Here is a 14,643-nt window from a genome sequence, read left to right as displayed (position 1 = left end):
TCAGTTGCATGATTGGGAGACAGTTGTCCTCCACATGCCTAAATACATAAAAACCAAAACAGTGTCATGTACACTTTCATCACTAACACATAACTTTGCTACCTCCCCCTCCTCAGTAACCCAGTTCAGTAAAACACCTGAATCTGTCTTTCTACGCTTTCATATTTTTATTATTACATATTTATTCTCCAAAGCTTGCATCTGATGTTAATTTTATAATATTATTTGGCTTCGAAGTGCAACAAAACAACACAGATGAGCTTAGAACAAAGCTACACAAAATCACCCATGTGCAGTGTAGTTCACAGTGTTGCAATCTCATAATGAATATCTATGAGGGATACTGGTACCCTACGTGCCTAAATTAAAATTGATGAACAAAAATCATGCAATCTATTCCAATTTCAAAATAAGGTTACAAAACTTCATTTGGAGAGAAATGTTTATACAATTGTAAAGTAACATTCTTATTCGTACACACGGTGATCATTAATGACCCACCACCGTGTTTAACTGTTGGAACTGTGTTAATGTGATCATTGTCTTTATTTGATTTTCTCCAGACCATATTTATCCCATCTGACCCGTATATATTAATCCTGGACTCGTCTGACCATATGACACTATCCCAAAATTCCTGGTCCTTGTGGATGTGCTCTTTCGTGAATGAAAGTCAATTCCTGCGATTCACCTTATTTACATACGGCCTCTTTTGTGGTATTCTGCCATGATATCCATGCTTCCACAAGGCACGTCGGACAGTTTGATCGGATGTCATCTTGCCAGCAACATTTTCTACTAACGGTTGTAACTGAGGAACACTTAGTCGGGGGTTTTCTCGCACTCTTTTTAAAATAAAGCGTTCATCACGTTTATTCAACCGTATCTCTTTTGGTTTTCTCGACACATTCTGTGTTGAACCTTCCTCTCTAAATTTGTTTGAACTGTGGAGTGCGATTTATTGACTGTTTGTCCAATTTTTCTTAATGAATAACCTCTAAGGGGCAAATTTATAATAACATCCTTCAGATCGGAACTAAGTTCCTTCACCTTGCCCATTTCGAACACCCTGATAGATAGACGATACGTCTACAACAATACCTACACCAGCATTCCGTTTGACGGGGAGCGCGGCTGCATGTTCAAACTTGTTACGAAGTTGCAAACTGCACGAAATCGGCCGAATAGCGGTGGCACTGTATGCGAGGAAGATTGAAACTCTTGCCTGTACGAATAACAATGTTGCATGAAACAACGTGTTTTTCTCTTTTCACACAAATTATATGCTCTGTTTATACACTTTGAACATACATTTTTATTGACATTTGTTGGTGAAATCTACATTAACATTAATTTCCCGGTACATATGAAAATGATTATATTTTCTAGTAGATATGACATTTTTTCCTCGGAAATTCTATGTGTATGAATAACAATGTTACATACTGTATTAAAGTGTAATAAGTGTGGATTTAAACTTATCAACAGCTCCCTTTTACTTCATTGCTATATTTCTGAGATTTAAACTTTTATGTTTAATCCACATATTTCAGTGTGTATCACATGTAAATTCACAGTTCACTAAAGCAACAAATTGAAGTACCCATAACCTGAGCAAGTGGGAAAATAAAGAAATATATATATTGATGTAAATACACAGAAATTGCCAAACAAATTTAAAGGAACATTAGTTATCATGCACATTTTTCAAACAAAAGTGTAATTTAATGGAATTATTTTTGCAGTATGTGCATAAACTGAAAGAACACTGAGCATTGTATCAATATACTAGGAAAGCCTTTCCTTTGTTATTACCACCAATTTGCTCATAGTGCATAATGTTTGAAGTGTAAAAGATGTTACCAATAACCACAACACTCTAAATTAAAGAAAACAAAAAACAAAGATATACAGTTGTAATACAAGCATTTTACCAATCTGACATGCAAGTAACATAAATTATGCCATATTATGAAAAAGATGTGTGTTTTTAGAGCTGGATACTGAAATTCTACAAGTTCTGTTAGACTGATTAGAATTACAGGGCAGTTTCCAGTATGTAACAAATGTATTTATGCTTTTTCAAAGAATATTACTTTACAAATGCTTTGGTGTAAGAACTAACATGAGGTGTCCACCTAACAACTTTAAAATTGAGTTGCTATTTAGTGATAATAGAATTGTGCAGCATACATTACCATGCCCTTGTTATTGAAATATTCAATAAACAATGTAATTTTGTTGCTAAAAAATATATTTCTCACAGATATGTTAATGTCATTCACAATGAAAGTAACTTACGGATCTTCTGCTGGAACCTTGCTGTGTGCCATGAGAACCACTTGATGGTTTAACACGTGATGATTCAAAGGAGTTGATGAACATGTCAAGTTCCTCTTGATAGTCATCTTCATTGTTCTCCTAATAATTAATACAGTAAATTATTAACTTCAAGATTTAAGAAGCTTTCTTTCATGATGTTCTAACTATCTATCTAAACTTAACCTAGCTAAATTAGAAATTGCTAAAATCCGATTTTCTTTCATTTTCAAAATTAAAATAAAGAACTTATTTTAATTTGCACACAAAAATCATGCAACAAATAAAGAAAACTTAAGGGTTTGGATTTAAGGATTATTTTTATGAGCTCCTGCAACAATTTCTCAACTAAAATTAACCCTACATTGGTCTTGTTGTATCTCTGAGATACATGCAGATAAAATTGTTTATTTTTTTGTTAAGTGATTAGGCATAAGGTTTCAAGCTTTTCAGTAGCTGCTTCTCTCTTTGAATCTGTGAGATACAGAGTGACAAATTTCGTTTGGTTCAGTCTTGTTGCTGAATGGACTGTTTGGGTCTGGTAAAGATGGTGAACTCATTCGTGCCATGCTCTGCAGCAGTGATGGTGAGTACAGTGAAGACAATGATATCACTGATGACGAATCTGCCAACAACTGTGATAATGTAGAGGATAGAGAAGGAGATTAAACTGGAATGTGATGAGTGCAGTGAACAGCAGAGTGAAATGTTGTAAAGTGACAATAAATAACGGTAACACTTTACTATACCGGAGACGGATTTCTTCAAATTTACAGGAGCAAGTACTTACGCAAATCATTTTCTGTAGCGTTGGTGATGTTCGGGAATGTAGTTTTGATCCATTTTAATGCAAATGCATGTGGTTTTCTGCAATAATCTATTTCCGACATGCTATTGCTGCTGACGCCATTTGCTTTCTGAACGAGAGCACAATACGCTCTTGTATTGTCCGTATATGCTAAATTGAATGAAAGGAGTGCTAATGGAACCTAACCTAACAGGCCTAACCTAACCTAGTAGGCATACCTCGTCCCCGTGATGGTTCGTGGGGCTATCGTGAATTTTTGGGGCTACCTGTGGATGGTTTGTGGGAAATAAGAAACAACAGTAAGTACTCGTTAATGTAAGAAATAGACATTATTTTCATTAGAAATTCATTATTTCATCTAAAGAAATGTTCCGCAATGCAGAATAGTACATTAGCAATATAAAAAATTCTGAAAAAAATCATTGATAGGTGTCTCCGGTATAGTAAAGTAGTACCTAAATAACATATATTGTGCTAAAAATTGTTTTGAAGATTTTCCAAGTATCATTATATGTAGGACTAAAATGAAAATTAAAAAGTAATCTTGAATATGTTAGTAAAACCTGTACTTGTATCTCACAGATACAGCAGGACCAATGAAGGATTAGTGAAAAATATATGGTTTACACTGTCATGCACAATAGCTGTACGATCTAAGGCATCAGGCTTTGTGCTCAGACTACAACACGTGTCCAGGTTCGAGTCTACTCGGGAAAGCATAACAACTTTTCCTCAGAGATTTTGGCCAGTGTATGGGAGAAAACTGAGAAGTTATGAATGAGTAACGTAACCTGGTTATGGAAACCGACAACAATGACTGCAGGTTCATCGTGCTGACCACACATCACCTCACCTCTGCTGAGGCATGTGGGAGTGAGTCAGTCTGGTAGATAGGCCCTGGCCCTCAAGGGCTGTTGCATCATGGGTTATTATATGGTTTATACTGAAACTTGTTCCCTCACCAGAGTTAATTGACAATATATTTACAAAAAGTCATATTCCATTTCATCACGCAACTTGTCAGTGTGTAGTGAACTATATGGTGTTCCATAAATGTAAAAACACACATTTAAAACAAAGACAGGTAGGATAATAGGAATCAAAATATTGGGCATATTGATATTAGTGATAACTGTACTTACTTTTCAAAATGAATAACTGTAACAGATTACTTTTTGAACAAAGTAAGTGTAACTCACTTACTTGTAAAAGAGGAGGCTTTCTGAAGACTGGTTTCCTTTAATGTCTCCTGTTCTACATGATCATTGAAAAGAACCCAGCTTGATACTGTGGGAATGTACAATGACCTCAATGTGGAGGATATTTAGGTCAGCTTACTCTGTACTCTACATTTCCTGAATTTTAATAAGGAGATGTAAGAGAAGAAGATTTGATACTGCAGTGATTATGAGAAATGAACACTAATACTGTGGTATAGTAGTATGCCTACACTGTAGTGCCCTAATATTCTGGATGCCCAATTTCGTGATAGCTTCTATCTCTTAAAATCCATGCTGATGTTCCCAGGAAGAGGAGGGAGCTGATGGGGACTATTGCATCACACACTTACAGAAACTAATACTGAACATAGTTGGTTTGGCGGCCGAGTGTAAGTGGTCAACTTCCAATCTTGCAACCAAGCAACTAAAGTTCGAAAGTTTGAATCCTGGACTGGGATTGAGTGTTCTTTGCAAGTGTTCTAGCCATCATTCACTCTTGTCATCACAATTAGCCAAAAGTAGCAGGTGGGAAGGGATAATGGCATCTACCACATCATCAAAATTTGGGGGAGAGGGATATTCTCCTTAAAATGATATGTTTTTTTCTAAAAATTTATGTAAAAAAGTTTGCATCTTGGCACATTGCTGCAATATATGCAATGAGGTGGGGAGAGGGAGGGAATCAGAATTTATTCCCTTATTAAATAATTTACTGTAGCTCATTACAAGTCATTTTAATTTTAATTAAAAAGAGATGTACAATTTATTACATAAAATGGCTAAACTATAATTAGAAACAATATCACGAACATTTCCCCTCTTCATTAAATACCATATTTTATCCAAACAGATGAAGAAATATAAGAATTTATGGAAAGGCGAAGATTAAAAAAAGTGTTCAATAAAGCTTTAAAAAAATACTTTCAGTAATGGGATAGCAGTAGACATGCTGTAAGAACTAAATACTTTATGGAGATTATGACATGATCTGCCAGGGATGTGCCATTGGCCTTGGTGGGGGGGGGGGGGGGATTGAACACTTCTTCAGGAAAGTGATGTCTAACAAAAATATAAATACTGAACATGTGGAGAATTGGAAAATATAGCACTGGCAAACTTGGACTGTCAACCTTTCCCACAGGAGCAGTAGTGGTAATTGGGTTCCACCAAAACTGGGGGGAGGGGGTGGGCAAGAATAGTTTCCATTTTCGCCACTACTGCCCAAGAATTATTCAGAATTTTCAACCTGAGGGATGGGAGAGGGTGTTAAAGGTAAATTTGGAACAAATTGACCTTAAACTGTGAGAATTTTTTAGGGGAGTGTCATATTAATTTTAGGGACTGTTGGGTATGTACCTTGTAACCTTTCACAAAATTCCTGTAACTGTGAAGCTTGGGAGTGGGCTTGAAGCATGGCAGCGGCGTATACTCTGGGTCACCTAGGTAATCGGAGATGACCCGGCTATAATTTTTTAAAAAGTTGTTTTTTTATTTCTTCACAATATTCTTCCGAACCAATCTTTGTCACATATTTCTTTGCTTCCAGCGCGAAAATGTTTTCAACCGTTTGCCGCGGAATGTCCGTGAGGCTTTTTCTCCAGCTGGTGGAATCTGGTGACGTCATGGTGAGATTCCACCGGCTCCCTTTAAATCCCTTACGGGAGGGGTAGGAAACACTGCTTCTCAGGCGCGGTTATTCCGTGGCAAGGGTAAGCTCCTTCTGGAGAGAGTCCATCGGTCGCACTCTCCACCCCAGAGCCTTTGCCGTTCCCTCGGCTGGCAGTGGCGCCCTCTTCTGCCATTCTTCCCCGATGGCCTTTGTATCGTAGGAGCTGTGTTGTTTACGACAGGGAAATTTCTCGGGAAAAAAAAAACAGAATTCTGGGTTCACAAATTGCGTACTGAAAAAGAAAGTAGAGAAAATACATCTGAAAATGCGCGAGAAACAGGGAAATCTGAACAACATTTGCGAACCAATTCTATGTTAATTCTCATTTTACATTTGCTTCTGTCTTACTGATCTCTGCTATTTCAACAGATATTGTAAAAGGAAAAAAAACTTTAATATTGAAAATGAAGGTAATTAAATAAATTAAAATTTGAACTAGAAATTCAAGAAATTACACCGACCTCCGTTGCGGAGTGTTAGCACAGCTCCCTACGACGCCAGAGCTACAGGGTTCGAATACAGGCCTGGGTGTTCTTGGTAAATGTCCCTTCATCAATGTCATATCATCACTCGTAGTGATTAACCAAAAGTGGCAGAAAAGCGACGTCAAATAACAATTTAATCAATCGATTAATGAAGTAATTAAACTATATGCTTACTTTTTTTCATTTTTGTATTTTAAGATGCGTGATTACTTTCTTTGTAGCCTTCAAAACCAGTACTTCTTTCACAGAAATGAATAATTTTTAAAAGGGAAAGCTATCAGAAATAAATTATATATATACGTACACATAAATTAGTTAATTTAAGTTGTTTTTCCCCCGCTTTAGAGTAATAATGATCATAAAGATAAAAGATGTATGAATAAAATATATAAACAAAAAAAGCAATGATTCCAACTTATAAAACCTTGCGCATCGCAGGGAATTTAAAGCTGGGAAAGGGAATTTTTCAGCATCCATAGGGAATTTAATTCTGAGTCAAGAAGTAAGGAACCACAATAGAAGATTGGCGCAGGACTTGAATGCGTGTTGTAGGTGGCTTTGTGCTGTTCTTCCTATTAGCGATTCGAAAATGTAATATTTGTTTAGCTGTTAGTGGTTTGTATTCGTGCTAGTGCTGTGTTTACTGAAGTTAAAAGCAATGGATATAATACAATATTTGCGTGTGAAAATATTTGGAACGGGATCTTTTCCGGAGAAATTGGAAATAGTTAATGTAGGTAGGCCAGTAACATCTCTTGTACACAGGTCTTGAACTTAAACTTCCATGTATACAAACAAAAATCGGGAATGCACGAGTAACTGGACACTGGGGTAACTTGAATTTTAGACTTCAATTAATATTGACGGTTTTTATTTCACTACCGCATTCCTTTCATATTCTTTGTTACAGGTTTTTTCTTATAGATTTATTATATTTTCTTGTTTTATTATTTGAAATTCTAAACGTAGATTAACTGCAAGTGCAATCACAACAATTATTTGACAGTGGTCGCAACAATAATCCTGTATGGATGTTGAGGTAAATTTGCAGGGAGACTTAATACAATACAATACAATACAATATATTTATTCATCGTTAGACATTGTACAATGCAATAGATGTCGTCAGTTATTGGTTACATATTTGTTATTGTATATATGTAAATATATAATTATATATAGAGAGAGGGATTACATGGAACTCCAATATGTTATAGATACTAATATGAGAGTATATGCATATATAAAGTAAGAGTACATAGACATAAGACAATTATAATATTAATGACGATGAAATAATATAAATATGGCAGTGGCAATATACATAACAATAATTCATAAAACAGGAAATAAACAATACAATACATTCTAGAATATTAAATCATTTTTGGGATGGATTTCGAATTCTTCTAGATTGTAGAAGACCTTTTCTTTTAACCAGGATTGAAGTACGCTTTTAAATTTTTTAAGAGAGACACTGTGAGCAGCTTCTGGTAACATGTTGTATAACTTAATTCCTAAATACTTGTAACTATTTTGTGTTTTACTTAATCTGATTGATGGTGTGTCGAGCTTGTAACAGAATCTTGTATTGTGTCTGTGCACAGTGTGTCTTGCGTTATAATTATGTACATTTTCTTTTGTATACACTAGACAGGTAAATATATATGAGCTTGGCACAGTCATTATCTTTAGTTCTTTAAAGAGATTTTTACAGGAAACAGACTGATCAAAGACTCCTGCCATGCTTCGTAAAGCTTTTTTCTGCCAGATAAATACATCCCCAGCACCAGATGAGTTTCCCCACAAGAGAATTCCATAAGTCAGAAGGCTATGAAAATATGCATAATATGATTGCAGCAACAAGTCCTTGCTAATGCATGTTCTAAGCTTTTTAAGTAGAAATACCACCCTGGCAAGTTTGGAACATAGGTGATTTGTTTGCGACTCCCAAGATAATTTGGAGTCTAAGTGTAAACCAAGAAGTTTTACAGAAGTCAATTCATGGCCATTTCCTAATGTAAAAAATATTTTCTCTGTTTTATTTTCATTAATTGTAAGTTGATTTGTTTCAAACCAAAAAGTGGACCTTTCCTCTATTTCCTTATCAAGCTTCTCAACTGTAAATTTGTCACTGCCCACCGTAAGGAATGTGGTATCATCTGCATATAAAACAGTCTTATGAGGAATAATATTAGGTAAGTCATTTATATAAATATTGAACAACAATGGGCCGAGGACAGAACCTTGTGGAACTCCATTTTTTATATTTAAGAATTCTGATTTTATGTTGTCTACAGTGACCATTTGTTGTCTATTTGATAAGTAGGATTTTATTAGAGCAAGTTCAGTTTCTTTGATGCCATAGAAGTGTAATTTTTTTATTAATATTTGATGGGAAACAGAGTCAAAGGCTTTACTCAGGTCGATAAGTGTTGCACTTACAGAAAGTTTGGATTCAAATGCATCTAACACTGTGGAAACAATGGTTTCATTCGCTTTCACAGTGGATAAATGGGCTCTGAAACCATATTGTGCACTTGTATATAAATTATTATTTGTGAGATAGCTATCGAGTTGATTATATAAACAGTGTTCTATAATTTTTGAGACAATGGGAACAAGTGATATAGGATGGTAATTGTCGGGGCTCGATTTATCACCCTTTTTATACACGGGTATGACAACCGAGGAGTGGGTGGATGAATCAAGTGTCGGAGATTACCCACTAGTTAAAACCAGGATACGCCACTGAAGCATGGATATCACTACAGATTTTGGACACACCATAATTATGTTTTATGGTGAAAATTTCAATCTTACCTCTTCATAATAATCATCTCTCACAGTGTTTTCTCTTCTTTGGTGTCGATTGTGTGCAGGTGCTGATGTTACTGTGTAAACTTGTTCTGCTGGTCCATGATTGTAAACTGGAAGTATTATAGATGGTGCTGCTGCTGGCCCTCTACCATCCCACTGGAAGAAAAGAAAATCACAACTATCAGCTAAGGAAATGATTTAGAACATTTGATTTTGTAGCTGCTTTTGTAACATGTGTTGCAGGTTGTAGTGGTGTAGTCATAAAATTAATATTGTACTGAGACACTTTTCAAACTGCATCACAATGACATAAAATACTAGCAGTAAATATATTAGTACAATACAGTAGAGGATACAATGCACTGGTTCCCAAAGTGTGCACCACAGTGCCCTGGGATGCCATGAAATATTCCAATATTTTTACAGTTGTACTTTGTGAAATACGTTTGAAAATTAAATCAATGATATGAACGTTCTAAATATCATGTGTTTATTTAGTACTTTATACACATAAAGTGTTTCTAAATTTGAATTATGTGTTTATTTTTTAATTTAGGGCAAGCAACATAACCACACTAACTGACTTGGACACCACGAAAAAAGTCTTGAAACACTAAGGGTGCCGTGAAACAAAAAAGTTTGGGAACTCCTGGATTAAGCTATACAATAATGTGTCATAGTTGTTAACATGATGTTTATTATTATTATTAATATCATCATCATCATATATACACACAGTTAACATATAACACTGACATGTAAAACATTTTTCATCTGCAAGTAGAGAAAACAAAAATACTGTGTGTCATTGTTCCTTCTTTTAGTATGCTGCATTCTTCCACTTCTTATGCTTCTTCGTACAGCATTTTCTTATATTCTTCTCTGTGCTGACATTGCCTCTTGACACCTCCTTTCTCTTCGCAGGTTTTCTAAGCATTTTTTTTAAATGCATGTGCATTCACATGAATTGTTTCCAGCAGTCGAATCCTACATTGCTAATTCATTTGTGTAGCTTCGTTTAGAGAGAAACATTAATTGTGTTAAGAATGGTTTGTAATCTAATGACCATTGGTTTATCATATGAAAATCAAAATAAAACAAAACAACAAAAAACCAGCACCTAGTTTTCTGGAAATAATGATTTTTGCTGAGAGTTCCTGGAAGAACCTCTTGCCAATATTCACATGTATCCAATGTGCAGTTAGTGTTTGTGAATCAGTATCCCTGCAAGTCAAAATCTATTTTGAAATATGTGTTCAAACATGCATTATCAATATCAGAGAATTGCATCTGGTGCAATGATATTTTCTTTCTCCATTCATAGAGTAGTGAAATACTTGTGATTTCAAATGTGCATAGATGTACAAAACCTGGTCTCTTTTATCTGGGTAGACCTTTACAAATATTTTTCTTGGAATTTTGCGAGGAAATGCTTATGTACGTCATATTCATAATATGACTAGGCTATCACCAGGTCCAACTAGAATTGGATCCACTTTCATTTTTTAAATTTTTCACATTGGACTTCAACCATTTTGAAATACTTATCCCCAATTCCCCTTTCAGGGTACACCACTGAACATGCTAGTCGCCAGGTTGATTGTCTTCAATTTCATTTTTTGCTGATATTGACCAATCATGACTGAATCTACAGTTAAAATTGGGACCCAGACTATTGTGTAATTTGTCTTCACCGGTAATCCAACACGGGACTTCTTTATTACAAAGCAAGAACATTAAAAATTAGCTTTCCGTAAAACCAAATTTATCTTTCCGCGAGAAATAAAGTAGAAGGCTTTTCCGTTAGTATTTTTTTTTATTCTGTCACTTCGAAGCCCATTTAGACCCTAATTTTCCCCCTCCAGAGTACGCCACTGAACATTCTGATCACCATATTATTTGTTTCAACTTCATTTTATGTTCATATAGGCTAATCTGGATCTAAAGTTTAAATTACGATCGGAAGCATTGTACAATTTGCCGAAAACAGGAATCTGGGACCTCTTAATTTCCAATCACCGACGTTATATGTTCACCCAATGAACGGAGTTTTAGATATAAGGTAGGTGAACGTTAAATGTTTCGAATTTTTTATGCATTTTACAGTAATTACCACGTTTAAGACATATATATTGCAATGTTGCAGGTCATTTGTTTGTTTTACGCAAGCCAAGAAAAAAGTGTTAGAAACTTTAGTTTATTAAAGTGTTATTTACAAACACCTGTAGATGAATGCGCTAGTGTTTTTAACTGAAAACTTGTTTATTGAATGAAAATATTGTCATCAAATTCCGTGGCCAAGGTAAGAAATGAAATTAATAAGCGGCTACAAAACAATAGCGTGGGGGGGGGGGGGCAGTGGCTATACTTTGGCATCATGCCCCCTCAGTTTTTGAACAAAATCGCTTCCACTGCACAACAGAATTAGACGTTATTTGTAATTACAATTAATAAATAATCTTCACAAAGCATTATGATCGACTTTATTCTATATTGTGGGGCCTGTACATGCACACACAAGCTCTGTTCTAGCACTGGACTCCGTATGGAATATAACAATTTTGTCCCAAGCGTGCGTACTTCTCTACAACAAAACTATTTTGCTTCTTTACTATAACAAAGCTCATTTAATATTCTCTGTCCGATGTAGCAATGGAATGGGTGTAAACAAAGACTTGTGAATTTTGAGAATTCTTCTCAAAATGCATGACTATACCACTGGGGTTGGTGATCAAAGTTCACATGGACACAAATTAATGCAATGAAAGCCAAAACTAATTTTATGAATCTATGAATTCTAATACACAAATTCACTGCAGTAATATTCGCTTTGCTTATTCACTTCTTCAGATGAAAAATCTACCACATCTGGTTTTCTATTCTAATCAACTTCTTGCAACTCTTTTTATCTGCTGAAGCAATAAAAAATTCCTTTAGAGGCAGAATCTTTATTAAAGTTTTCATTTATATATTTCTACCTTCATTTAAAGTACAAAGTGGTAACTGTAATTGGATATTTGGGCTAGGAGCAAAAAAGTACCCGTTTACCTTTGAAGGAATGGGGTGGGGCCCCAAAAAGTGGACACCTATGATTTGTTGTCGAACAATAACATAAGAACAGTATGAATAATATCGCCCAGAAAGTGAACACGAGATGTTTCTGTGTCTGAGGGTTTCCCCGATGGCGCAGTGGCAGCGTCGTCGCCTTGAGGTCCCGGGTTCGATATCCGGTGGAGGCACATAGTGGTTCGGATCCCACTTTAAACTGTAGGTCCAGTCCCGATTAGCCTTACTGTGCATAAAATGGACTTAAACACCAACTCAATCAATCAATCAATTTCTGTTGTCTGCTTCTTATGAAATCAAATGGTGCAATGGCCACTACAGTGCGCCGCACCAAAATACGAGGAAGCATCTTGTGGAATTTCCATGCCAACAGCAGTCCCGTCCGAAGAGAAGATTTTATTCCCGTTAATCTGGCTCTCATGTCATTCCGGGTGTCTTCGTGTAGTTCCGGCATTCCTTGTAGGGAGCTTTCAGACCGAAGCGACACGGATAATTTACACCGAAGCGGCACAGGCTCCTTCAGTGTAAAGCAAAACATTCGCAGCACATACGCGATCAACAGACCGTTCCGACACGATGCACAGTCTTGAGAAAACTGCCCAGTCCGAGCAACACGTGCAGCTCGTAGTGTCGCTTCGGTTCGGAAGTTTACATTTATTTCTGATTGTTGGTGTCCAAGTAGCACGTGTCGCTTCGGTCTGAAATAATCCGTAGAAATGGAACAAAAGGCAAATGCTATACTCTCCCAATTCGGTCCAGAGCTGTTCAGCGCCTCATATTATGCGACAAGCTTTAAATACCCTTTGTCCCAACTTTGCTGATTTAGAAGATTTGATGATAAAATGGTTTCCGGTTATTTATACTTTTCGTTTCTTTGTCCAACGAAGTGTTTAATTTCTTTCTTCCTGTTGTCACTTTGGAAGCCACTGGTAATTTCCGGAATAATATACGATGACGCAAGACGAGACAATACTATGTGAATGACAAAAGCTGCGACTTAATAATTATATACCCTGCACTTTTCCTTATTCCAAAGACAAGAGAAAACAAAAACAATTTCCCTTTTGTCTTCATGCAATGGAATAAGCCCTTCGTTTGCATTGCATGGAATTTTCCCACGCATGAAAACAATGGTAAAAAAAATGTCTGAAGTTTATTTTCAACGAGAGCAACATACTGATTTGTAGCAAACGTCACACGAATTTTCTTTTTATGAATTTTAGCTCAATTTCTGCACTGAAGACAGTGTAATTAGTTTAATTATTTTTGGATATCATTACCTTAGATATGATCTGAGGCCGATTTCACACCAAAGTAACAGGTGGCACGTGCCGGCTTGAAGACACGTGATCTCATCATTAATGAGCAGTGGCGTACGCAAGGGGGGTGTTACGGGGTTTTAACCCCCCCTTGAGCTTTTGAAATATTATGAAAAATGCTGTGGAAAAAATAAAAATGACCAATTTATCACTGTCAAGGACCTGCGACAGTACTACTACTACTACTAATAATAATAATAATATAATTTGAATTATTATTCCCATGAAGCGCGGAAAAAAGCACAGCATTCCAAACACGCGTCTTTAAGAGTGAATGCCTTGAAAATAAACACGAATTCTTGAAAATAATATATACGGGCAACTATGATTTTAAAGAGCAAAAAAGTTGTTTTGTATCTCAGCTGCAACAATGTTCAATGATCATTTATTTTTTTGTGTGAACAAAGAGCATTAACTAAAGAAAGTTCTTGGTTCGTTGAAAGCGGCTAATGTACAGACAAAGGCTAGGCCGACAAGAATAACTCAGTCATCAGTCCGCCTTCCCGCGGCACGTTTGAATTTCTGAATTAGAACGATAATAAGCTTAATTATTGTAAATGTTTTATTGGCAATAACAGTGAGACAATCCAGATGTGAATAATCGGGGATATTTATGCGGCGACAAAGCCGGAAAAATTCCAACCAATTCCGGGAATCGAATCCGGATCTCCCGCATGGTTGTCAGATGCCCTACTGACCAGATCCCCGCAGCTTCTTGGATGAGTTCCGTACTTTGATTATTTCAATTTATTTTAATATATTATCTTGTTTTTATAGATTTTCTTCACACTTAAAATGTCTCATCTCGTTGAGTAGACAATTATTTCGTAAGAAAGAAAAAATGCTCTAGAATTTGTTAAAAATCGAATTACTAGAAATTAATTTAGTTTTATTGCTTTCATAAATACTATATTTATGTAGATCTCTACTACTTAAT

At 35.9% G+C, this 14,643-nt stretch overlaps 1 protein-coding gene across 2 annotated transcripts in view; it reads right to left on the bottom strand.

The window, feature by feature from the left end:
* Nucleotides 1–14,643, bottom strand: part of LOC145997243 (uncharacterized) — a 252,723-nt gene that overhangs the window by 99,719 nt on the left and 138,361 nt on the right. For both annotated transcript variants that reach the window (XM_083134072.1, XM_083134073.1), the window contains exons 3-4: nt 9,325–9,477; nt 2,302–2,421 (exon numbers count right to left, since the gene is read on the bottom strand). In XM_083134072.1, the coding sequence (XP_082990198.1) occupies nt 2,302–2,421; nt 9,325–9,477 (273 nt within the window). The remainder of the gene's footprint in view (nt 1–2,301; nt 2,422–9,324; nt 9,478–14,643) is intronic.

Source organism: Lepisma saccharinum, chromosome 13 (genome assembly GCF_977018435.1).
Source record: "Lepisma saccharinum chromosome 13, izLepSacc3.1, whole genome shotgun sequence".
Classification (NCBI taxonomy): domain Eukaryota; kingdom Metazoa; phylum Arthropoda; class Insecta; order Zygentoma; family Lepismatidae; genus Lepisma; species Lepisma saccharinum.
The sequence above is the reverse complement of the archived record's forward strand: the minus strand, read 5'-3'. Positions and strand labels throughout refer to the sequence as shown.